The sequence below is a fragment of the Delphinapterus leucas genome, chromosome 2 (genome assembly GCF_059928025.1).
Source record: "Delphinapterus leucas isolate spDelLeu-1000000601 "Yukka" chromosome 2, BTC_Dleu_Yukka2, whole genome shotgun sequence".
Classification (NCBI taxonomy): domain Eukaryota; kingdom Metazoa; phylum Chordata; class Mammalia; order Artiodactyla; family Monodontidae; genus Delphinapterus; species Delphinapterus leucas.
Genome location: NC_143130.1, coordinates 4632317 through 4659663, shown reverse-complemented (window position 1 = coordinate 4659663; position 27347 = coordinate 4632317). Strand labels below are relative to the sequence as shown.

Below are 27347 nucleotides of genomic sequence, written 5' to 3'. Positions count from 1 at the left end.
AATTTACATTCCCACCAACAGTGCAAGAGGGTTCCCTTTTCTCCACACCCACTCCAGCAGTTATTGTTTATAGACTTGTTGATGATGGCCATTCTGACTGGTGTGAGGTGATACCTCATTGTAGTTTTGATTTGAATTTCTCTACTGATTAGTGATGTTAAGCATCCTTTCATGTGTTTGTTGGCAATCTGTATATCTTCTTTGGAGAAATGTCTGTTTAGGCCTTTTGCCCATTTTTGGATTGGGTTGTTTGTGTTTTTGATAGTGAGCTGCTTGTATATTTTAGAGATTAATCTTTTGTCAGTTGTTTTGTTTGCAAATATTTTCTCCCACTCTGAGGGTTGTTGTTTCATCTTGTTTATGGTTTCCTTTCCTGTGCAAAAGCTTTTAAGTTTCATTAGGTCCCATTTGTTTATTTTGTTTTTATTTCCATTTCTCTAGGAGGTGGGTCAAAAAGGATCTTGCTGTGATTTATGTCATAGAGTGTTCTGCATATGTTTTCCTCTAAGAGTTTTATAGTATCTGGCCTTACATTTAGGTCTTTAATCCATTTTGAGTTTATTTTTGTGTATGGTGTTAGAGAGTGTTTTAATTTCATTCTTTTACATGTAGTTCTCCAGTTTTCACAGCACCACTTATTGAAGAGGTTTTCATTTTCCATTGCATATTCTTGCCTCCTTTATCAAAGATAGGGTGACCATATGTGCATGGATTTATCTCTGGGCTTTCTATCCTGTTCCATTGATCTGTCTTTCTGTTTTTGTGCCAGTACCATACTGTCTTTATTACTGTAGCTTTGTAGTATAGTCTGAAGTCAGGGAGCCTGATCCCTCCAGCTCTGTTTTTCTTTCTCAAGATTGCTTTGGCTATTCGGGGTCTTTTGTGTTTCCATACAAATTGTGAAATTTTTGTTCTAGTTCTGTGAAAAATGCCATTGGTAGTTTGATAGGGATTGCATTGAATCTGTAGATTGCTTTGGGTAGTAGAGTCGTTTTCACAGTGTTGATTCTTCCAGTCCAAGAACATGGTATATCTCTCCATCTGTTTATATCATCTTTAATTTCTTTCATCAGTGTCTTATAGTTTTCTGAGTACAGGTCTTTTGTCTCCTTTGATAGGTTATTCCAAGGTATCTTATTCTTTTTGATGCAATGGTAAATAGGAGTGTTTCCTTAATTTCTCTTTCAGATTTTTCATCATTAGTGTATAGGAATGCAAGAGATTTCGGTGCATTAATTTTGTATCCTGCTACTCTACCAAATTCATTGATTAGTTCTAGTAGTTTTCTGGTATCATCTTTAGGATTCTCTATGTATACTATTATCTCACCTGCAAACAGTGACAGTTTTACTTCTTTTCCAGTTTGGATTCCTTTTATTTCTTTTTTTGTCTGATTGCTATGTCTAAAACTTCCAAAACTATGTTGAATGATAGTGGTGAGAGTGTGCAACCTTGCCTTTTTCCTGATCTTAGTGGAAATAGTTTCAGTTTTTCACCATTGAGAACAATGTTGGCTGTGGGTTTGTCATATATGGCCTTTATTATGTTGAGGTAAGTTCCCTCTATGCCTACTTTCTGGAGAGTTTTTATCATAAATAGGTGTTGAATTTTGTCGAAAGCTTTTTCTGCATCTATTGAGATGATCATATGGTTTTTATCCTTCAGTTTGTTAATATGGAGTACCACATTGATTAATTTGAATAGACTGAAGAATCCTTGCATTCCTGTGATAAACCCCACTTGATCATGGTGTATGATCCTTTTAATGTGCTGCTGCATTCTGTTTGCTAGTATTTTATTGAGGATTTTTGCATCTATGTTCATCAGTGATATTGGCCTGTAGTTTTCTTTCTTTGTGACATCTTTATCTGGTTTTGGTATCAGGGTGATGGTGGCCTCATAGAATGAGTTTGGGAGTGTTCCTCCCTCTGCTATATTTTGGAAGAGTTTGAGAAGGATAGGTGTTAGCTCTTCTCTAAATGATTGATAGAATTCGTCTGTGAAGCCATCTGATCCTGGGTTTTAGTTTGTTGGAAGATTTTTAATCACAGTCTCAATTTCAGTGCTTGTGATTGGCCTGTTTATATTTTCTATTTCTTCCTGGTTTGGTCTCGGAAGGTTGTGCTTTTCTAAGAATTTGTCCATTTCTTCTAGGTTGTCCATTTTATTGGCATATAGTTGCTTGTAGTAATCTCATGATCCTTTGTATTTCTGCAGTGTCTGTTGTTACTTCTCCGTTTTCATTTCTAATTCTGTTGATTTGAGTCTTCTCCCTTTTTTTCTTGATGAGTCTGGCTAATGGTTTATCAATTTTGTTTATCTTCTCAAAGAACCAGCTTTTAGTTTTATTGCTATCATTTATTGCTATCTTTGCTATCATTTCCTTCATTTCTTTTACATTTATTTCTGATCTGATCTTTATGATTTCTTTCCTTCTGCTAACTTTGGGGTTTTTTGTTCTCCTGTCTCTAATTGCTTTAGGTGTAAGTTTAGGTTGTTTATTTGAGATGTTTCTTGTTTCTTGAGGTAGGATTGTATTGCTATAAACTTCCCTCTTAGAACTGCTTTTGCTGCATCCCACAGGTTTTGGACCATTGTGTTTTCATTGTCAGTTGTTTCTAGGTATTTTTAAAATTTCCTCTTTGATTTCTTCAGTGATCTCTTGGTTATTTAGTAGCGTACTGTTTAGCTTCCATGTTTGTAGTTTTTACAGGTTTTTTTCCCTGTAATTGATATCTAGTGTCATAACATTGTGGTCAGAAAAGATACTTGATACGATTTCACTTTTCTTAAAATTACCAAGGCTTGATTTGTGACCCAAGCTATGATCTATCCTGGAGAATGTTCCATGAGCACTTGAGAAGAAAGTGTATTCTGCTGTTTTTGGGTGGATTGTCCTATAAATATCAATTAAGTCCATCTTGTTTAATGTATCATTTAAATCTTGTGTTTCCTTATTTATTTTTATTTTGTTTGATCTGTCCATTGGTGAAAGTGGGGTGTTAAAGTCCCCTACTATTATTGTGTTACTGTTGATTTCCCCTTTTATGGCTGTCAGCATTTGCCTTATGTATTGAGGTGCTCCTATGTTGGGTGCATAAATATTTACAGTTGTTATATCTTCTTGGATTGATCCCTTGATCATTATGTAGTGTCCTTCTTTGTCTCTTGTAATAGTCTTTATTTTAAAGTCTATTTTGTCTGATACGAGAATTGCTACTCCAGCCTGCTTTTGATTTGCATTTGCATGGAATATCTTTTTCCATCCCCTCACTTTCAGTCTGTATGTGTCCCTAGGTCTGAAGTGTGTCACTTGTAGACAGCATATATATGGGTCTTGTTTTTGTATCCATTCAGCCAGTCTATGTCTTTTGGTTGGAGTATTTAATGCAATTACATTTAAGGTAGTTATCGATATGTTATGTTCCTATTACCGTTTTCTTAATAGTTTTGGGTTTGTTATTGTAGGTGTTTTCCTACTCTGTGTTTCCTGCCTAGAGAAGTTCCATTACCATTTGTTTTAAAGCTGGTTTCATGGTGCTGAATTCTCTTCTTTTGCTTGTCTGGAAAGGTTTTAATTTCTCTGTCCAATCTGAATGAGATCCTTGCTTGGTAGAGTAATCTCATTGCAGCTTTTTCCCTTTCATCACTTTAAGTATGTCCTGCCACTCCCTTCTGGCTTGCAAAGCTTCTGCTGAAAGATCAGCTGTTAACCTTATGGGGATTCCCTTGTATGTTATTTGTTGCTTTTCCTGTGCTGCTTTTAATATTGTTCTTTGTGTTTAATTTTTGATAGTTTGATTAATATATGTCTTGGTGTGTGCCTCCTTGGATTTATCCTGTATGGGACTCTCTGCACTTCCTGGACTTGATTGACTATTTCCTCTCCCATACTAGGGAAGTTTTCAACTATAATCTCTTCAAATATTTTCTCAGTCCCTTTCTTTTTCTCTTCTTCTTCTAGGACCTCTATAATTTGAATGCTGGTACATTTAATGTTGTCTCAGAGGTCTCTGAAAGTGTCCTTAATTCTTTTCATTCTTTTTCTTTTTTCTGCTGTGAGGTAGTTATTTCCACTATTTTATCTTCCAGGTCACTTATCTGTTCTTCTGCCTCAGTTAGTCTGCTATTGATTCCTTCTAGAGAATTTTTAATTTCATTTATTGTGTTGTTCATCATTGTTTGTTTGCTCTTTAGTTCTTCTAGGTCCTTGTTAAATGTTTCTTGTATCTTCTCCATTCTATTTCCAAGATTTTGGATCATCTTTACTATCATTACTCTGAATTACTTTTCAGGTAGACTGCCTATTTCCTCTTCATTTGTTAGCTCTGGTGGGTTTTTACCTTGCTCCTTCATCTGCTGCATGTTTCTCTGTCTCCCCATTTTGCTTAACTTGCTGTGTTTGGGGGTCTCCTTTTCACTGCCTGCAGGTTCATAGTTCCTGTTGTTTTTGGTGTCTGCCCCCAGTGGGTAAGGTTGGTTTAGTGGGTTGTATAGGCTCCCTCGTGGAGGGGGCTAGTGCCTTTGTTCTAGTAGATGAGGCTGGATCTTGTCTTTCTGGTGGGCAGGTCCGAGTTTGGTGGTGTGTTTTGGGGTATCTGTGATCTTATTATGATTTTAGGCAGCCTCTCTGCTAATGGGTGGGGTTGTGTTCCTGTGTTGCTAGTTGCTTGGCATGGGGTGTCCAGCACTGGAGCTTGCTGGTCGTTGAGTGGAGCTGGGTCTTAGCGTTGAGATGGAGGTCTCTGGGAGAGCTGTCGCCGACTGACATTACGTGGGGCTGGGAGGTCTCTGGTGGACCAATGTCCTGAACTCGGCTCTCCCACCTCCAAGGCCTAGGCCTGACACCCGGCCAAAGCACCAAGACCCTGTCAGCCACATGGCTCAGAAGAAAAGGGACAAAAAAAAAAAGAAGAAATAAAATAAAAGTAATTAAAATTTTAAAAAATTAAATATTATTAAAATAAAAAAGCAATTAAAAAAAAATAAAAAATAACAGAGCAAGCAAACCAATAAACAAATCCACCAATGATAACAAGTGCTAAAATCTAAACTAAAGTAGACATATAAATCAGAAACTAGTCAGTCGCATACAGCAACCCCAAGTCTACAGTTGCTCCCAAAGTCCACCGCCTCAATTTTGGGATGAGTCATTGTCTGTTCATGTATTCCACAGATGCAGGTACATCAAGTTGACTGTGGAGCTTTAATCCACTGCTCCTGAGGCTGCTGGGAGAGATTTCCCTTTCTCTTCTTTGTTCGCACAGCTCCCGGGGTTCAGCTTTGCATTTGGCCCTGCCTCTGCGTGTAGGTCACCTGAGGGCATCTGTTCTTGGCTCAGACAGGACGGGGTTAAAGGAGCCGCTGATTCGGGGGCTCTGGCTCACTCAGGCCGGGAGGAGGGAGGGGTGCGGATGCAGGTCGAGCCTGCGGCGGCAGAGGCCAGCATGTCATTGCACCAGCCTGAGGCGTGCCGTGCGTTCTCCCGGGGAAGTTGTCCCTGGATCCCGGGACCCTGGCAGTGGCGGGCTGCACAGGCTCCCCGGAAGGGGGGTGTGGAGAGTGACGTGTGCTCGCACACAGGCTTCTTGGTGGCGGCAGCAGCGGCCTTAGCGTCTCCTGCCCGTCTCTGCGGTCCGAGCTTTTAGCTGCGGCTCGCACCCGTCTCTGGAGCTTCTCTAAGCAGCGCTCTGAATCCCCTTTCCTGGCGCAGCAGGAAACAAAGAGGGAAGAAAAAGTCTCTTGCCTCTTTGGCAGCTCCAAACTTTTCCCCGGACTCCCTCCGGGCTAGCCGTGGTGCACTAACCCCCTGCAGGCTGTATTCGCGCCGCCAACCCCAGTCCTCTTCCGGCGCTCCGACCGAAGCCCGAGCCTCAGCTCCCAGCCCCGCCCGCCCCGGCGGGTGAGCAGACAAGCCTCTCGGGCTGGTGAGTGCCGGTCGGCACCGATCCTCTGTGCGGGAATCTCCCCGCTTTGCCTTCCGCACTCCTGTTGCTGCGCTCTCCTCCGCGGCTTCGAAGCTCCCCCCTCTATCACCCGCAGTCTCCACCCGCGAAGGGGCTCCTAGTGTGTGGAAACCTTTCCTCCTTCACGGCTCCCTCCCACTGGTGCAGGTCCCATCCCTATTCTTTTGTCTCTGTTTTTTCTTTTTTCTTTTGCCCTACCCAGGTGCGTGGGGACTTTCTTGCCTTTTGAGAGGTCTGAGGTCTTCTGCCAGCGTTCAGTAGGTGTTCTGTAGGATTTGTTCCACATGTAGATGTATTTTTGGGGAGGAAGGTGATTTACACGTTTTCCTCCTCCGCCATCTTGAAGGTCCTCATTATTTTTTTAATCTCAAAAAGTACTTTGACTGAAAGTGCTTCATATGTTTTTAAAAATTTTTTCATAAGACTGTGACTTTTCTTCTATTCCTGATTTTTTTTTTTGGTCTCAGCATGTTATATTTAAATCATTAGCAGTTTTCTTTCTCTAGACCATTTCCCTCTAAGGGAAAAATTGATTTCAGGGACTGTGCATCAAAACTAGTCATACTTTTCCTGAATGAGTCTTTAATTTGATCTTCTGGTTGCTGTGAGTTGAGTAACAACCTCATTTCACATCAGCTGCCTTGATGGCCTCAAGAACCTCTTTGATGAATCCCCAGGTCCTCTCTAGCTCCCGTGCCCTGCATTGTCCTCATCTTTGGTGAACTTAGAATAAACTTAGAATCAAGTCCAAAACGTTTATCGTGGCCCATTAGCTCCACATCAGCTGGCTTTGCCACGGACAGTGTTGTCTAGTGCTTAAGGGTCTGAGGTTCACGCTCCATCCCTCTCCTTGCTCGCTGTGTGACCCTGGAAACAATCCTTAATCTCCCTCTGCCTCAGCTTACTCATCTTTAAAATGGGAGCATAATAGTATCTACATCATAGAGGTTTATTATTATTATTATTATATTGTAGTATAGTTGATTTATAATATTGTGTTAGTTTCAGGTATATAGCAAAGTGATTCAGTTATATATATTGTATATATTTCAGATTCTTTTCCCTAATAGGTTATTACAAGATGTTGAATATAGTTCCCTGTGCTCTATGGTAAATCCTTACTTCTTATCTGTTTTATATATAGTAGTTTGTATCTGTTAATCTCATATTCCTAATTTCTTTCCCCCCACACCTTTCCCCTTTGTTAGCCACATCATAGAGTTTTTCTAAGGATGAAGTGAATGGATGCATAGAAAGGGCTTAGAAGGGCACCTGGTATGGAGAAGACACTTAGTAAGTCTTAGCTTCTCTCCTCTTCTTCGCTCTCTTGCCCCCCACCAGCCCCTCACCACACTCTTCTCCTTTCAGCTCATTTTAGCTGAAGGAGCTTTACACCTACTCTTCCTAACACCTGGAAATTTCCTTTCTCCATTCTCACATAATTCATTCCTATTTGTTCTTCAGTCTCTGCTTAACTGTCACTTCCCAGATCCAGGGGGCGGAGTGGTGAAGGCAGGGACATTATCCGCTGCATTATTCTCAATGCCCAGCCTAAGCTTGGAACAGCACTCTACAGTGTGTCTGCTAACAGCAGACAGCTTGGGTGTCCAAGTGTTCTAGCCCTTAACCAACATCAGGCGCAGTCTTTTGGCCGTGCCATGCGGGGATCTTAGCTCCCCAACCAGGGATCGAACCTGTGCCCCCTGCAGTGGAAGGTGAAGTCTTAACCACTGGACCACCAGGGAAGCCCCCGTCAGGAGCGGTTTTGAAGCTGTTGTTTGGAGAGGCAGTTTTGAAGCCTGTCCTCCTACTAAGGGCACTACCTAGCACTCGCCTGCTGTTGGCACTTGAGTCCAGCCCCCTTCCCCCTCAAAAAGGCCATTTTACCCCTAAGCTGAGATTTCCCTTTTCCAAGTTGCCTTTATACAGTGAAATTTTTGAATGAATAAAATTAAAATGTTGATTTCATTTAAAAAGTTCATTTTTAGTAGCAGCATCATTCCTGTCTTGTTTTTAGGTGCCCTTTTTTGGGATTCTTCTCTCTCCTTTTGCTCTCTTTTTATTTAAATAGCTTTTATTGCTTTCTTTTTCTCTTTGCAAGAGGAATACATGTCACTCTAGAAAATTCCTCACTACTGATTTGTTATGTTGTACTTACACTTTCCCTGTAAGTGATCTAAAACTTTGGGGGAACAAGTTAGAGATAGAAATACATCACTATGAAGAAATAATAAAGCAAAAGAGGTGTGAGTTACCTACTTAAACATTTATCTGTTATCAAAATTGCATTTCCTGGGCTTCCCTGGTGGCGCAGTGGTTGAGAGTCCGCCTGCCAATGCAGGGGACACGGGTTCGTGCCCCGGTCCGGGAATATCCCACATGCCGCAGAGTGGCTGGGCTCGTGAGCCATGGCTGCTGAGTCTGCGCGTCCGGAGCCTGTGCTCCGCAACGGGAGAGGCCACAGCAGTGAGAGGCCCGCGTACCGCAAAAAAAAAAAAAAAAAAAATTGCATTTCCTTATTTATTTGGCGTGCACGGTGAGGATATAAAGTTGTTTTGGCAGCTGGCATCAGCTGTGGGGAACTACGCAGCAGGCCTGCTATTTTTACTTTTTATTTTTTATGTGTTGTATTTCTTTCTTTTAAAATTAATTAATTAAGTTTTTGGCTGTGTTGGGTCTTCATTGCTGTGCACAGGCTTTCTCTAGTTGCAGCGAGTGGGGGCTACTCTTCATTGTGGTGCATGGGCTTCTCGTTGCAGTGGCTTCTCTTGTTGCGGAGCACGGGCTTCTAGGCACACGAGCTTCAGCAGTTGTGGCACACTGGCTCAGTACTTGTGGCTCTTGGACTCTAGAGAGTAGGCTCAGTAGTTGCAGCACACAGGCTTAGTTGCTCCACAGCATGTGGGATCTTCCTGGACCAGGGTTCGAACCCATGTCCCCTGCATTGGCAGGCGGACCAGGGAAGACCTCTACTTTTTACAGGGCAACGTGAGCCTTTAAGGAAGTGAGTAGATTGCTCTCTTTGTGTTGATATCTTTTACAGATTTTGCACAAGTAAATATAATTTTCCTCAAATAGAAACCCTGACAACTAACAGCAACAATAAAAAGAATTCCAGCTATAAGTGGAAATTTTAAAAATAATAATTTGGAGGGAAACTAATCATGGAGCCGAAGGGAATAGTATTGAATACATGAAGGTTTATGTGACTGGAGGATAAACTTGCTGGTCTGTTCTAATGACCAAATGAATTCTTAACATCCTTAGCTCTACCCTGCCCTTTGGGAGGCCAGCAGAGCTTTCCAGCTCATAGTTATAATGCTTCTTACTTGGAAAGAGGACAGCAGAGACCCTAAACTAGTCCGCAAATCTAAACTAGTCCCTAATGAGCCGTGGAGAAATATGAGGCTGATTTTACCAAATACACATGGATTAGGGCTTTTGTATTTCATTAAAAATGAACCCTAGCTAAGAATTCGTTGTTTGTACCAACAGCTCTTATCTTCAGATATTACGACTCCCAATGACTGTTTAAAAAATGTTATTGTGTCACTTCTTAGATTGCACTTCCTGGCTTTGAAACAATGCTGAATTTGCAGTCATCCTCAAAAGCCCAAATTATGTGCTTTGTTCCTCATATTGCCAAAGGAATTTGGATTTTCATTTGAACACCTTGATCTACTACGAGAGGTGAAGGAGAGTGCTCTAAGACTTGACACACTCTAAGAAACGTATTTTCTATATTGATTTTTTTTTGGTAAAGTAAGAGATACAATTGATGCAAGTGAGCATCTGAGTTTAAAAACAGATGATATTATGATTGTTAAAATAATAGTAATTAGCATATATTTTTCTCTCTTGAATGTAATTTATCAGAATGATTCCTTTCTCTGTCTGCCTTACTTCATTAAGTATGATAATCTCTAGGTCCATCCATGTTGCTGCAAGTGGCATTATTTTTCTCTTTTTCATAAATTATTTTTTATGGCTGAGTAATATTCCATTGTCGTATGATATCACTTATGTGTGGAATCTAATTTTAAAAACAACACAAATGAACTTATTTACAAAACAGAAACAGACTCACAGATCTCAAAATCAAATTTATGGTTACCAAAGGGGAAACATAGGGGGAAGGGATAAATTATGAAATTGGGATTAACAGATACACACTACTGTATATAAAATAGATAACTAACAAGGACCTACTGAGCACAGGGACCTACTAGAGCACAGGGAACTCTACTCAATATTCTGTAATAACCTATATGGGAAAAGAATCTGAAAAGGAATGAATATACATATATATATATAACTGAATCACTTTGCTGTACACCTGAACTGACAAAACATTATAAATCAACTATATTCCAATTTAAAAAAAAAGATTCCTACTCATGCCACTGTGACATCTAAGTTTGATAAGGAAGTTTCTAAGGGTCATGGTTCCTAACATTTATTTATATTATTAAATGATTCATACCAGAAGCAAATAATATCTCATCAAGAATTTATTTTTTACTTGATAAATATAATCAATTCACACTTAAAATTTAAAAATAATTAATTGTATAGAAAGAAAACTGAGGTTTGTCCTTTAAACAACTCCTACTTATAGTAAGCAAGCCTTTTATTAGTCATTAATCATAATAACTTATTTGTTTTAAAATGTTTTCACTTCAGCTCAGTACATCTCAACAACTTTTATTGACTTTGTGTCTTTAACCTTTAGAGCTATTCCATCTAATGACTCCCTTTAAATTTTGTCTTATCAAGTAATGTGGCAGCTCAGCACATTTGCTGAGTAAACTTTGTCAAGACCTGAGAAATTCGTTAGCAATGAAAACGGTGCTTAAGTGTTCAAATATTTGGAAAATAATGTGCTAGTCCTTTCATGTAGAAAAATCATACCATCAACAGTAAGTTCTGAGATTTGAGCTTCCTTCATAACCCCAACCTCAACACCCATGTGTATACAGAGAGCCACACACATTCCCTCTCTCTCTCTCCCTCTTTCTCTTTCTCTCTCTCTCTCTCTCTCTCTCTCTCTCTGTCTCTCTCTCGCGCACACACACACACACACACACACACACACACTCACTCACTTTATGATGTTAATGAGGAAACGCCCTACTCATTCAGATGACTGACATGTTGACCAGCCACAGCTTCATGGTCACAAATGAGATACTTTAGTCTAACCCATCGCACTGACGAGTTCAAAAACTCTGGGGGAAAGAACAGCTTAAGAATCTTGGATACAGAATGTTATCCTTCACTAAGGCTCTCTCGTGCTCTTTCATGATCATGCCCAAAAGACCCTCTTAGCACCAGACTCTAAGCTTGGCGATCTGGGTTGTAGTGATCTCTGTGGGCGTCTTATAAAATAAGATTGGACCATTGAACTTTTGATTCATTTGATTTTATGATATGTATCTGTTTTATAATTAGCATGTGATGTATTGCCTCTAGAAACTGCTAGCAGCCATAAAGTTCAGGGATTGTCAATTGGGGTCAAACAAGTCTGGGCGTGAATTCCAGCTCTGCCCATTCCTAACTGTGTATTTGAATTTAGGCATCACTTCACCTCTTGTACTCCAGTTTCCATATTTATCGAATGGGATAGTAATCCCTATCTCTCACCTTTTTATCTGAGGATTAAATGAGATAATGTGTGAAAGTGCTTACTTAGCTCAGTAACCAGTAATGGCTATTATTCTGAAATGGTAAAAATGACTTAGGATCCATACCCAGGGAAATACAAAGACACAAAGAGCCTTCTCTGCCTCTGTTTTTTTTGCACTGTGCTACTCATTGCTATCTTGAAATTCCATGTGTGAAACAGACCTCAAATAAGAGAACACTTAAATTTCATTTTTAAATTTAAATAAAATTTTAATTTACATAAAAATTTAAATATCTCACTTTAAATAAAAATTTTAAAATCACAGGTAAATAAAAATCTAATTTAAATAACAATTAAATTTTAATTTAAATAACAATTAAAACTTACATTTTAATTTAAATAACAATTTAAATTTAAATAAAATTGAAAGAAAAGTTAAATTCTAAATAAAAATTTAAAATTAAAATTTAAATTTAAATAAAATTAGAAGAAAAGTTAAATTCTAAATAAAAATTTAAAGTTAAAATGTAAATAAATCAACTTATTGCAGGTAAAGAAGACAGGCACATCCACACGACCAGTTTGCAGCAAATAAAAACTGTGACGGATGAATTGAGGCAAAATGAAGAAAACCTGACACCTTCGCAGCCAGCCAAGAGGACCCAGCTGTCCTGGCTACCAGGAGCCACAACAGGGGGCTCGACTCCTGAGCTGGAGGGACCCCAAGAGCCCACCTTCGAACAGGGAATCCTGAGAATGATGTCACAGCAGGATGTGCGCGCTGAGATCTTCCTCTGGAGCTTTCTGCTGTGGTCAGACACGATAGAAATGGTGCGGGTGGCCGGGCACCCCAACGTGTACAAGTCAGGCTGGGTCTACCCCGTCTACATCTTCAGTTTCATTTCTCTTCTTCGAATGATACTGACTCCCCGGAACCCACTTCTGAATTCCCTGGGCATCGTGCTCCAGGATCTACCCTTTATCTTTGTTAGACTTAGTTTAATCATTGGCCTGGGAACGATCACACCCATCTTGGGCCTTTGTAAAAATGTACTCGTGACTCTCTCTTATGTTTACTTCAATTACTTAACCAAATTCAGGATTTTCTCTCTCTTTGAGATATCTTTTTAACAAGGAAATGTCCCATAGTCAAACCTCTTTGTTATGCACATGCATGCATTTATAATCTTTTTGGGGGGCAGGGATAAATTTTTGCGCTATAGGAAGAAATGAAGAATAGATGCTAGAGAAAAAAACTATTTTTAAAAACTGTAGCATATCAATTTTTAAGATGTATACAAATGGTGCTAAATTTAAGCAAAGTTATAGTCTTCTAAGTTGGTTCCCCTTGATCTCTAGAAAATGTTAATAGTTAATTTTAGTTACGTATTCTGCACTTTTTCTAAAAGCACCCTTCAATAAAGCCTCTTAAAAATTAGAACATGTTTTCCCACTAAGTTAGTCCAAGAATGAAATTTTTTTATTGTTTATATAAAGTGCATCACAAGAATTAATTAGTTAAAATTAATTTTAGGAAATACACTTGTAATTATGGAATAATGTTTAGATTCTTTTTTTTTTTTTTAATTTATTTATTTATTTTTGGCAGTGTTGGGTCGTCGTTTCTGTGCGAGGGCTTTCTTTAGTTGCGGCGAGCGGGGGCCACTCTTCATCGCGGTGCGCGGGCCTTTCGCTGTCTCGGCCTCTCTTGTTGCGGAGCACAGGCTCCAGACGCGCAGGCTCAGTAGTTGTGGCTCACGGGCCCAGTTGCTCCGCGGCATGTGGGATCTTCCCAGACCAGGGCTCGAACCCGTGTTCCCTGCATTGGCAGGCAGGTTCTCAACCACTGCGCCACCTGGGAACCCCCTAGATTCTTTAAAAACATTTGAATTGTAGTTTTAGGGTCTCCTTCAAATATGGAATTATGCTTTTTATTCTGCTGTGGCAAACGACTTTTATGTAATCAATTGGTTTCAGCATAGAAAGCAGTAAATTTAGTTTCAGACATTTGACTCAGTTTAATATAATGAAGTCAAGGTACACCAGTAAGACCTAGATAAAGTTTTATAATAGGAAGCCATTAATTGAAGAGGGAGATTTCAAAGTAGAAGAATATCTTATTTGCGGAATTGGATACCATCATGAAAACAGTCAGGTACGAGCCCTGTTTAAAATTAGAAGTTCAACTTACAAATATAACAGCAAATGCATTAGTGTCTTATGTGATAATAAATAATGGTTATCCTGATGTTAAATAATTAGATACAGAATTATGCGATTTGCTTTCATATGTTGGGATGCTCTCAGATACTCATAGCAGGGGCTATCCATTCTGCATACATTTTCAGATGCTAGAAAGATTTCTGAGAGGCTTATGTGTGCAGAGTAATGTTTAACATAGGCATTCTCTGCAGTGATCTGTGATAACAAATAGCCTAAAGAATGGATAACTGAACTTGCCTGTCACTCCACCAAATCCCCCAATCTCACTCTCCCCTTATGCTTTATGGTTTTTCCTTACACCGTAAGAGGAGATCTATTCACAGTTGTTGAAAGCTTAGCTTCTGGCTTTATGACTTGGGGCGAAATCTTTGACTACTGTAAACCCCAGTTTCCACATCTAAAAGATGAGCATATTACTAATACTTTAATAGGGTTAAATAGTACTTTATAGGATTGAGAGGATTAACCGAGATAGGGAATGTTCCCGTTACATTGTCTGGCGAACTATAATAACCCAATGAATACTAAATATTTTAATTGTACCCTATAGAGAAACAGGTAGCTTAAAGCATTGTTTAAATTTTCCTGTTTTATTCTTTTCTGTGTTCTACTTACCCTCTGGGAATAATAATTTAAATCATGCATTTGTGAAAAGTAAAATATAAAATCTTCAGATTACCTCAGACCATAATTTTTCATCAAGTAGTATTATGTCCAGAAGTGAGTAATCCACTGAATATACAGATTAAAGTTGAAGTACATAAGTATTCATTCATCAGGCATTGGAGTGTCCCTCCTGTGAGTTCTCATAGAACCCTAACTATAGCACTTTTTTAAGACTTTCATTATGTGTTTTACTTTTCTGAGTTCCCCATTAATCTTTAAATTCCTTAAAGAAAGACCCGAGGATATCTTGTTTAACAATGTATCTTTATCTTCTTCTGTCAATCCCACAGAAACTTACAATACTTATAATTCTAAAAAAATTATCATATAAATAATTTCTTTCAAGTCATACCATGATAATCTTCTTTATGAAGAATTTATAACCAAGTAGTTGACTCTAATATTCTTAAATATGAAAATATTTTACATACATTTATATTTATCTTTGTATTGGAATTTATAGAGTGAAAAATGCTCAGATAAGCTGAAAAGTATTACTTATTTGAGTTTAGAATGCATTTTGTATCTAATATTTGAATATGAATATGCCTGATATTTTGGAAAGTGGCAACACTTTGTATAAATAATGAAGGCGTGTACAAAAGGCTCCATGTAGGAGGAAAATTATTGAGTATGTAGTTTAATTTAATAGTTTACTAAGGGTGTACACATGTATATAAAGTTCAAGTCTATGGTATTTAATAGGCATTGCAGCAAATTTGAATGAAACATTGGTAGTTCTACACTGTGTGATTAAACGTTATGCTATTAAAATTATATTGTAATTCTCATTGCTTCTAATGATTTTTGGTATTAAGACCCATGTAGCTTTTGTGTCCTTATAAAAAGTTATGAAGTTAACTTAACATATAGATTAAAATTAAATGGATGGAGAAAAATATACCATGCTAACATTAATCAGAAGAAAGTAGAAGTACTTATATTAATTTCAGACAGACCAGACTTCAAAGTAAGGAAATTTTTCGAGGGTTAAGAAAGGCATCATTACATAATAATAAAGGAGTCAATTCTCCAAGGAGACATAATCCTTAATGTGTATACACCTACAGAGCATCAAACCACATAAGGCAAAAACTGATAGAAATGCAGAGAAATAGATGAAACCACTATTATAGTTGGAAACTTCAACACCCCTCTCTCAGAAATGGACAGTTCCAGCAGTCAGAAAATCAGTAAAGACATAGTTGAACTCAATGACACTATCAATCAACTGGATATAATTGACATCTACAGCCTACTTCATCTGATAAAAGCAGAATACACATTCTTCTCAAGCTCACAAGGAACATTTACCAAAATAAACCACATTCTGGGGCATAACAGAAACTAACAAATTTAAAAGAATAGAAATAATATAATGTCTGTTCTCATAATGGAATTTAATTAAAAATCAGTAACAGGTAATAGAAAAATCTCCAATTTTGTGGATATTAAACGTTTCTAAATAACACATGGGTCAAAGAAGAAATCTCAAGAGAAATTAAAATATATTTTGGAGTAAATAAAAATGAAAACAAAACATCGAAATGTGTAGAACGTAGCATAAGCAGTGTTTAGATGGAAACTTATAATATTGAATGCACATATTAGAAAAGAAAGATCTACAGTCAATAAATTAAGTTTCCACCTTGGGAAACTAGTAAAAGGAGAGCAAATGAAATGCCATGTAAGGGGAGGAAAAGACATAATAAGAATTAGAGCAGAAATCAGTGAAATTGAAAACAGAAAATCAATAGAGAAATCAATAAAACTACAGCCTGGCTCTTTGAAAAGATTGTTAAAATTGTTATGCCTCTAGCCATGCAAACTAAGAAAAAAAGAGAAGACACAAATTAGCAACATCAGAAATTAAAGAGGGGACATCACTACAGATCTCACTGAAATTAAAAGGATAACAAAGGAATGCTATGAACAATTCTATGTCCACAAATTAGACGACCTAGACAAAGTGGATCAACTCCTTGAAAGAAGCAATCTGTCAAAACTCACACAGGAAGAAATAGATGATCTGAATAGGCCTATACCGAGTAAAGAAATTGAATCAATAATTAATATCCTTCCAAAACAGAAAGCACCAGGTACAGATGGGTTCACTGGTGAATTCTACTTAACTTTTAAGGAAGAAATTATACCAATTCTCTGCAATCTCTTTGAAGAGGACAGAAGAGGAAGGAATATTTCCTAACTCATTCCACACAGCCAGCGTTATCCTAATACTAAAACCATACAAAAATATTACAAGAAAACTACAGAACAATATCTCTCATGAACATTGAGGCAAAAATCCTCAACAAAATATTAGCAAATCAAATACAAAAAGATATAAAAAGAGGGAGGCAGAGTCAAGATGGCTGCACAGAAGGATGCAGAGTTCCTGTCTCCCCACAGGTAGGGCACCTGCCGGTTGCTGTTGGGAGACCTCAGCACCCAAGGAGATGGGAGGAACCCCCGAGAGACTGGGTAGGACATGGGGGGAAGTGAGGAGGCAGGAGAAGTGGAGGCTGTACAGGACTGGTGCCCCGAGGGGTGGCTGAGAGGGGGGAGGGGTTCCCATGTCTGGAGGGACCCTGGGAGGGCTCAAAGGATAAGGGGGGAGTGTGCCTAGTATGTCCCCTGCCCAATCAGCTCTGGGAAGCCTGCTGGGCTCCTGGGCCAGGTCCTCCACCCTCTGAAGGCCCCCTCCAGCCTGCCTGGGTCCTCGGGGCCTAGGAGGGAGATGGGGGGTGGGGGAGCAGAGGAGAGGCGGATGGAGAGGGGCCCTCCAGGATCAGAGGATCAGGGGAGGTGCACAGGGTGTTTCCCCTGACACTCGGGCCCAGGGAGCCTGGGTCCCAGACCTGGACCTGGCCCTTCACCCTCCAAGGCCAGAGGCATTCCTTGGCCCTTCCTGCACGTTGAGACTAAGCCCCACACCCCCGAACCCCCAGGGCCTTTTGTGGCCCTGGGGGTCCTAAGCATAGGCCCCGCCCACTGCCTAAACCCCACCCCTGCCTAAGCCCCACCCCCCACAGCCAAGGCCTTATTCAGCTTTTTTTTCTTTTTCCCTCTTTTTTTCCTATTGTGATTCTGTTTTACCTTCTGGTTGTTGTTTAATCTATATTTTTATTTTTTCTAACATATCAGTTTTCTAATTTTATTTTTTTCCCTTTGTTATTGTTTTGCTCCTTTTTTTTTTTTTTTTTTGCTGCCCTGTACGATTTGCAGGATCTTGGTTCACAAGCAAGGGGGCGGGCCTGAGCTCCTCTGGTTGAGCTCCGAGTCAGGACCACTGGACTAGCAGAGAACCTCAGACCCCAGGGAATATTCATTGGAATGAGGTCTCCTGGAGGTCCTCATCTCGGCACCAAGACCGAGCTCTACCCAACAGCCTACGAACTCCAGTGCTGGAAGCCTCAGGCCAAACAACCAGTAAGACAGGAACACAAACTGACCCATCAAAAAAAAAAAAAAAAAAGGGACACAGATGAAGGAACAAGGTAAAAACCTATAAGACCAAATAAATGAAGAGGAAATAAGCAACCTACCTGAAAAAGAATTTAGAGTAATGACAGTAAAGATGATCCAGGATCTCGGAAACAGAATGTAGGCACAGCTCGAGAAAGTATAAAAAATGTTTTAAAAAGGTCTAGAAGAACTAAAGAACAAACAAACAGAGATGAACAACACAATAACTGAAATGAAAAATACACTAGAAGGAATCAACAACAAAACACCTGAGGCAGAAGAACGAATAAGTGAACTGGAAGACAGAAAGGTGGAAATAACTGCTGAGGAGCAGAAAAAGAAAAAAGAATGAAAAAAATTGAAGACAATCTCAGAGACCTCTGGGACAACACTAAACGTACCAACATTATTATACAGGTCCCATCCCAGAAGAAGAAGAGGAAAAGAAAGGGTCTGAGAAAATTTTCTAAGAGATTATAGTAGAAAACTTCCGTAATATGGGAAAGGAAATAGTCACCCAAGTCCAGGAAGCACAGAGAGTCCCATACAGGATAAATACTAGGAGGAACATACCAAGACACATAATCAAACTAACAAACATTAAATTCAAAGAAAAAATATTAAAAGTAGCAAGGGAAAAGCAAAAAATAACATACAATGGAATCCCTGTAAGTTTATCAGCTGATTTTTCAGCAGAAACTCTGCAGGCCAGAAGAGAGTGGCAGGATATACTTAAAGTGATGAAAAAGAAAAACCTACAACCAAGATTACTCTACCCAGCAAGGATCTCTTTCAGATTCGATGGAGAAATCAAAAGCTTTACAGACAAGCAAAAGCTAAGAGAATGGAGCACCACCAAACCAGCTTTACAACAAATGCTAAAGGAACTTCTCTAGGTGAGAAACACAAGAGAAGAAAAAGACCCACAAAAACAAAGCCAAAACAATTAAGAAAATGGTAATAGGAACATACATATCAATAATAACCTTGAATGTAAATGGGTTAAATGCTCCAACCAAAAGACACAGACTGGCTGAATGGATACATAAACAAGACCTGTATATATGCTGTCTACAAGAGACCCACTTCAGACCTAGGGACACATACAGACTGAAAGTGAGGGGATGGAAAAACATATTCTATGCAAATGGAAATCAAAAGAAGGCTGGAGTAGCAATTGTCATATCAGACAAAACAGACATTAAAATAAAGACTATTACAAGAGACAAGGAAGGACACTACATAATGATCAAAGGATCAATCCAAGAAGAAGATATAACAATTGTAAATATTTATGCACCCAACACAGGAGCACCTCAATACATAAGGCAAATGCTAACAACCATGAAAGGGGAAATTGACAGTAACACAATAATAGTAGGGGACTTTAACACCCCACTTACACCAAAGGACAGATCATCCAAACAGAAAATAAATAAGAAAACACAAGCTTTAAATGACACAATAGACCAGATAGATCTAATTGATGTTTATAGAACATTCCACCCAAAAGTGGCAGAATACACTTTCTTCTCAAGTGCACACGGAACATTCTCCATGATAGATCATATCTTGGGCCAAAAATCAAGCATCAGAAAATTTAAGAAAATTAAAATCGTATCAAGCATCTTTTCTGACCACAACACTATGAGATTAGAAATCGATTACAGGAAGAAAACTGTAAAAACACAAATATATGGAGGCTGAACAGTGCACTACTAAATACCCAAGAGATCACTGAAGAAGTCAAAGAAGAAATTAAAAAATACATAGAAACAAATGGCAATGAAAACACAATGACCCAAAACCTATGGGACACAGCAAAAGCAGTTCTAAGAGGGAAGTTTATAGCAATTCAATCCTACCTCAAGAAACAAGAAAAATCTCAAATAAACAATCTATCCTTACACCTAAAGCAACTAGAGGAAGAAGAACAAAGAAAACACAAAGTCAGTAGAAGGAAAGAAATCATAAAGATCAGAGCAGAAATAATGAAACAGGAACGAAGAAAACAATAGCAAAGATCAATAAAACTAAAAGTTGGTTCTTTGAGAAGAAAACCAAAATTGATTGATAAACCTTTAGCCAGATAAATCAAGAAAAAAAGGGAGAGGACTCAATCAATAAAATTAGAAATGAAAAAGGAGAAATCACAACTGACATAGCAGAAATAGAAAGGATTTTAAGAGACTATTACAGAAAACTATATGCCAATAAAATGGATAACTGGGAAGAAATGGACAAATTCTTGGAAAAGTACAATTTTCCAAGACTAAACCAGGAAGAATTAGAAAATATAAACTGACCTATCATAAGTAATGAAATTGAAACTGTAATTAAAATTCTTCCAAGAAACAAATGTCAACGAACAGATGGCTTCACAGGAGAATTCTATCAAACATTTAGAGAAGAGCTAACACCCATCCTTCTCAAACTCTTCCAAAAAATTCCAGAGGGAGGAACACTCCCAAATTTGTTATATGAGGCTACCATCACTATGATACCAAAACCAGACAAAGATATCACAAAAAAAGAAAATTATAGGCTAGTATCACTGATGAACATAGATGCAAAAATCCTAAACAAAATACTAGCAAACAGAATCCAACAACACATTAGAAGGATCATACACCATGATCAAGGGGGGTAGGAATGCAAGAATTCTTCAATATATGCAAATCAATCAATGTGATAAACCATATTAACAAATTAAGGAAGAAGAAACATATGTTCATCTCAATAGATGCAGAAATATCTTTTGACAAAATTCAACACGTATTTATGATAAAAACTTTCCAGAAAAAGGTCATAGAGGTAACCTACCTCAACATAGTAAAGGCCATATATGACAAACCCACAGCAAACATTAATCTCAATGGTGAAAAACTGAAAGCATATCAACTCAGATCAGGAACAAGACAAGGACATCCACTCTCACCACTCTTATTCAACATAGTTTTGGAAGTCCTAGACTGGCAATCAGAGAAAAAAAAGAAATAAAAGGAATACAAATTGGAAAAGAAGAAGTAAAACTGTCACTGTTTGCAGATGACATGATGCTATACATAGAAAATCCTAAAGATGCCACCAGAAAACTACTAGAACTAATCAGTGAAATTGGTAAGGTTGCAGGATACAAAACTAGTGCACAGAAATCTCTTGCATTCCTATACACTAACAACAAAAAATCAGAAAGAGAAATTAAGTAAACAATACTATTTACCATTGCAACAAAAAGAGTAAAATACCTAGGAATAAACCTACCTAAGGAGACAGAAGACTTGTACTCAGGAAACTATAAAACACTGATGAAAGAAATCAAAGATGACATAAACAGATGGAGAAATATACCATGTTCTTGGATTGCAAGAATAAATATTGTGAAAATCACTGTACTACCCAAAGCAATCTACAGATTTAATGCAATCCCTATCAAACTACCAATGGCATTTTTCACAGAATTAGAACAAAAAATTTTACAATTCGTATGGAAACACAAAAGACCATGAATAGTCAAAGAAATCTTGAGAATGAAAAACGGAGCTGGAGGAGTCAGGCTCCCCAACTTCAAACTATACTACAAAGCTACAGTAATCAAGACAGTATGGTACTGGCACAAAAACAGAAATATAGATCAATGGAACAGGATAGAAAGCCCAGAGATAAACCCACGCACATATGGTCACCTTATTTTTGATAAAGGAGGCAAGAATATACAATGGAGAAAAGACAGCCTCTTCCATAAGTGGTGCTGGGAAAACTGGACAGCTACATGTAAAAGAATGAAATTAGAACACTCCCTAACACCATACACAAAAATAAACTCAAAATGGATTAAAGACCTAAATGTAAGACTGGACACTATAAAACTCTTAGAGGAAAACATTGGACAAACACTCTTTGACATAAACCACAGCAAAATCTTTCTTGACCCACCTCCTGCAGTAATGGAAATACAAAGAAAAATAAAGAAATGGGACATAATGAAACTTAAAAGCTTTTGCACAGCAAAGGAAACCATAAACAAGACAAAAGGACAACCCTCAGAATAGGAGAAAATATTTGCAAATGAAGCAACGGACAAAGGGTTAATCTCCAAAATATACAAACAGCTCATGGAGCTCATTATCAAAAAACAACCCAATCCAAAAATGGGCGGAAGACCTAAAAAGACATTTCACCAAAGAAGACATACAGATGGCCAAGAGGCACATGAAAGGATGCTCAACATCACTAATCACTAGAGAAATGCAAATCAAAGCTACAGTGAGGTATCACCTCAAACTGGTCAGAATTGCCATCATCAAAAAATCTACAAACAGTAAATGTTGGAGAGGGTGTGGAGAAAAGGGAACCCTTTTGCACTGTTGGTGGGAATGTAAATTGAAACAGTCACTATGGAGAACAGTATGGAGGTTCCTTAAAAAACTAAAAATAGAACTACTATATGACCCAGCAATCCCACTACTGGGCATATACCCTGAGAAAACCATAATTCAAAAGGACACATGTACCCCAATGTTCATTGCACCACTATTTACAATAGCCAGGATATGGAAAAAACCTAAATATCCAACTACAGATGAATGGATACAGAAGATGTGATACATATATACAATGGAATATTACTCAGCCATAAAAGGAATGAAATTGGGTAATTTGTAGAGATATGGATGGACCTAGCATCTGTCATACAGAGTGAAGTAAGCCAGAAAGAGAAAAACTAATATCGTATATTAATGCACATATGTGGAATCTTGATAAATGGTACAGACGAACCTATTTGCAGGACAGGAATAGAGACGTAGATGTAGAGAATGGACATGTGGACACGGTGGGGAAGGGGAGGGTGAGACCAACTGGGAGATTAAGTTTGACATAAATTCACTACCATGTGTGAAATAGATAGCTAGTGGGAACATGCTGTATAGCATGGGGAGCTCAGCTCAGTGCTCGGTGATGACCTAGATTGGTGGGATAGGGGTGGGTGAAAGAGAGGTCCAAGAGGGAGGGGATATAGTTATACATATAGCTGATTCACTTCATTGTACGGCAGAAACTAACACAACATTTTAAAGCAATTATACTCCAATAAAAAAAAGCTATAAAAAGAATTACACACCATAATTTAGTGGGATTTATCCCAGGTGTGCAAGGCTGGTTCACCATTTGAAAATCAAGTAATGCAGTCCATCATATCAGCAGACTAAATAGGAAAGAATCACATGATCTTATCAATTGATGCAGAAAAAGTGTTTGAAAAAATCCAATATCTATGATTTTAAAAAAATCTCAATAAACTAGGAATAGAGTGGAACTTTCTCAACTGCATAATGACTATCTACAAAAAGCCTACAGCTAACATCATACTTAATTGTAATAAATTTGAAGCTTTCCCATTAAGATGAGGTAAAAGGCAAGGATGTCCCCTCTCACCACTACTTTTCAACCTCATATTGGAAGTCCTTACTAATTTAATAAGGCAAGTAAAGGAAATAAAATGTATACAGACTAGGAAGGAAGACATAACACTTCCTTTATTCACAGATGACATGATCATCTACGTAGAAAATTCATAAAAATTGGCCAAAAAAACTTCTGGAACTAAAAAGTGATTATACCAAGATTGCAGGATACAAGGTTTATATACAAAAGTCAGCTGCTTTTCTGTATATCAGGGGATGAACAAGTAAAATTAGAAATTAGAAACACATTAATATTTACATTAGCGCCTCCCCAAATGCAATACTTAGGTGAAAATTTAACAAAATATGTATAAGACCTATATGAGCAAAACTATAAAACTATAAAATGAAAGATTTCAAAGGAGAACTAAATAAATGGAGAGATATTCCATGTACATAGATAGGAAGGCTCAATATTGTCAAGATGTCAGTTCTTCACTTGAGCTGCTCCAGAGTTGATCAGCTGTATCTCTATAGCAATTGTATCAACTGGTCTATATCTATCAACTTGATCTATAGATTCAATGCAACCCCAATAAAAATCCCAGCAAGTTACCTTGTGGATATTGACAGACTAATTCTAAAGTTTATATGGAGAGACAAAAGATCCAGAATAGTCAACACAATATCGAGGAGAAGAACAAAGTTGGAGAACTGACAGTACCTGACTTCAAGTCTTATTATAAAGCTGCAGTTGTCAAGACAGAATTTTATTGGCAAAAGAACAGAACAGAGAAGCCAGACATAGACCCACATAAATCTGTCAACCAGTTTGAGAAAGGAGGAAAATTAATAAAATGGAGAAAAGATAGTGTTTTCAACAAATGGTGTTGGAATTACTGGACATCCACATGCAGAAACATGAATCTACACACAGACGATATACTCTTCACAAAATTAAGTCAAGATGGATCACAGATCTAAATGGAAAACACAAAACTATAGAACTTCTAGAAGAAAACATAGGAGAAAACTTAGTAACCTTGGGTGTAGTGATGCCTTTTAAAATATAACACCAAAGATATGATCCATGAAAGGCATAATCGATAAGCTGGACTTCATTAATATTAAAAACCATCTTCTCAGTGAAAAACAATATCAAAAGAAGTAGAAAACAAACCACAGACTGGGAGAAAATATTTACAGAAGACAAATCAATAAAGACTGTTATCCAAAATATACAAATAACACTTGAATTTCAACAATAAGAAAACAAGCAATCCAATTTAAAAATGGAAAAAAGACCTGAACAGACACCTCATAAAGAAGATATACAGATGGGAAATTAGCATATGAAAAGATGCTCCAAATCATATGTCATCAGGGAAATGCAAATTAAACCAACAATGAGATGCCACTACATACCAATTAGAATGGCCAAAATCAAAGTACTGACAACACCAAATGCCAGTAAGGATGTGGAGCAACAGGAACTTTCATTCATTGTTGGTGGGAATGCAAAATGGTGCAGCTACTTTGGAAGACAATTTGATGGTTTCTTACAAAACTAAACATACTGTTACCATCTGATCCAGCAGTCATGCTCCTTAAACATTTACCCAAAGGAGTTGGGAGCTTATGTCCATGCAAAAACCTGAACCTGGATGTTTTTAGCTGCTTTATTCTTAATTCCCCAAACTTAGAAACAACCAAGATGTCCTTTGGTAGGGGAATAGATAAATCAACTTTGGTACAACCAGACAATGAAATACCATTCAGTTCTAGAAAAGAATCAGCTATAAGGCCTTGAAAAAACATGGGGGAAGTTTAACTGTATACTAGTAAGTGAAAGAAGCCAATTGGAGAAGGCTACCTACTATATGGTTCAAAACTATGTGACATTCTGGAAAAGGTGAAACTGTAGCGACAATAAAAAAATCAGTAGTTGGGGTGGGGTGGGGAGGGAAAAGAGATGGACAGGAAGAGTACAGAGGATGTTGAAAATGAGGGAGGCTATCATGTGTGGGAGCAGGGGAGGAGATGGGAAGTCTTGTAACTTCATCTCAATTTTATTGTAAACCTAAAACTGCTCTAAAAAAATAGTCTTTTTTTAAAAAGTAGTCAAATGTAAACTAGATAGCTAGTGGGAAGCAGCCGCATAGCACAGGGAGATCAGCTCAGTGCTTCGTGACCACCTAGAGGGGTGGGATAGGGAGGGTGGGAGGGAGACACAAGAGGGAGGAGATATGGGGATATATGTATATGTATAGCTGATTCACTTTGTTATACAGCAGAAACTAACACAACAATGTAAAGCAATTATACTTCAATAAAGATGTTTAAAAAAAGTAGTGTAGTCGTAAATATATAAAAAATGATTTTATATGTTTTAGGTATAATTACTCAAGTACTATTTGCTGTGAAAATTTGCACTTACACATTTACAAATCTTAATTTGTCAGAATGATCCTTGCATAATTTTCCTTGCATTGAAATTGGAATATTAATGGATTTTCAGAAAAGCCTTCTTTCTCTACAATGCATTTCTTTATTTTTCCTTTTAAAGATGTAGATACCTGAGGGAATAGATTTTCCAGACTATTTTAATGAATAAAAAAATATTACCTTCTAAATAGCTAAAATTATAGGTAGTGTTACATATTTGGTGTAATTATGAAGAAGATGCCTATGATTATTGGTCTTGATTTCCATCTATAAAATTTGGGTCATTTTTAGATCATAAAAGTACATTTTTTGTCTTATTCTTAAATGTTTTTCAAATGTTAAATGGGTCACATAATCTTACACTTAAATTTTTTTGTAATGTTAAATAAGTATTGCGTGGACCAAAATGTGCGTTCTGTTTTTTCTGTAGGATGGCTCTGGTAGCACTTAGTTGTCTTTAACTTCATTGGAAACAATATTCTTAGCGTGCATTTTAAAAAAGACTTATGGGCTTCCGGGAAGATGGCGGAAGACTAAGACGCGGAGATCACCTTCCTCCTCACAGATACACCAGAAATACATCTACACGTGGAACAACTCCTACAGAACACCTGCTGAACGCTGGCAGAAGACCTCAGACCTCCCAAAAGGCAAGAAACCCCCCACGTACATGGGTAGGGCAAAAGGAAAAAGAATAAACAGAGACAAAAGGATAGGGACGGGCCCTGCACCGGTGGGAGAGAGCTGTGAAGGAGGAAAAGTGTCCCCACACTAGGAGCCCCTTCGCGGGCGGAGACTGCGGGTGGCGGAGGGGAGAGCTTTGGAGCGGCGGAGGAGAGCGCAGCAACGGGTGCGGAGGGCAAAGCGGGGAGATTCCCGCACAGAGGATCGGTGCCGACCGGCACTCACCAGCCCGAGAGCCTCGTCTGCTCACCCGCCGCGGCGGGCGGGGCTGCGAGCTGAGGCTCCGGCTTCGGTCGGAGCGCAGGGAGAGGACTGGGGTTGGCGGCGTGAACACAGCCTGCAGGGGGTTAGTGCGCCACAGCTAGTCGGGAGGGAGTCCGGGGAAAAGTCTGGACATGACGAAGAGGCAAGAGACTTTTTCTTCCCTCTTTGTTTCCTGGTGCGCGAGGAGAGGGGATTAAGAGCTCTGTTTAAAGGAGCTCCAGAGACGGGCGCGAACCACGGCTAAAAGCGCGGACCCCAGAGACGGGCATGAGATGCTAAGGCTGCTGCTGCCGCCACAAAGAAGCCTGTGTGCGAGCACAGGTCACTCTTCACACCCGCTTCCGGGGAGCCTGTGCAGCCCGCCACTGCTGGGTCTGGGGATTGAGGGACAACTCCCCCGGGAGAACGCACGGCGGGCCCCAGGCTGGTGCAACGTCACGCCGGCCTCTGCCGCCGCAGGCCCGCCCCGCACTCCGTGCCCCTCCCTCCCCCCGGGCTGAGTGAGCCAGAGCCCCCGAATCAGCGGCTCCTTTAACCCCGTCCTGTCTGAGCCAAGAACAGACGCTCTCCAGCAATCCTACATGTAGAGGGGGTCCAAATCCA

General features: G+C 38.8%; 1 protein-coding gene across 1 annotated transcript in view; it reads left to right on the top strand.

Moving 5' to 3' along the window:
• TMEM236 (transmembrane protein 236) overlaps positions 1 to 25571 on the top strand; it is an 81621-nt gene extending 56050 nt beyond the window's left edge. Inside the window, 1 exon segment of the mRNA XM_089906369.1 lies at positions 12143 to 25571. Coding sequence (XP_089762495.1) covers positions 12143 to 12723 — 581 coding nt within the window. The 3' untranslated portion in view covers positions 12724 to 25571.
• Positions 25572 to 27347: the final 1776 nt, after the last annotated feature.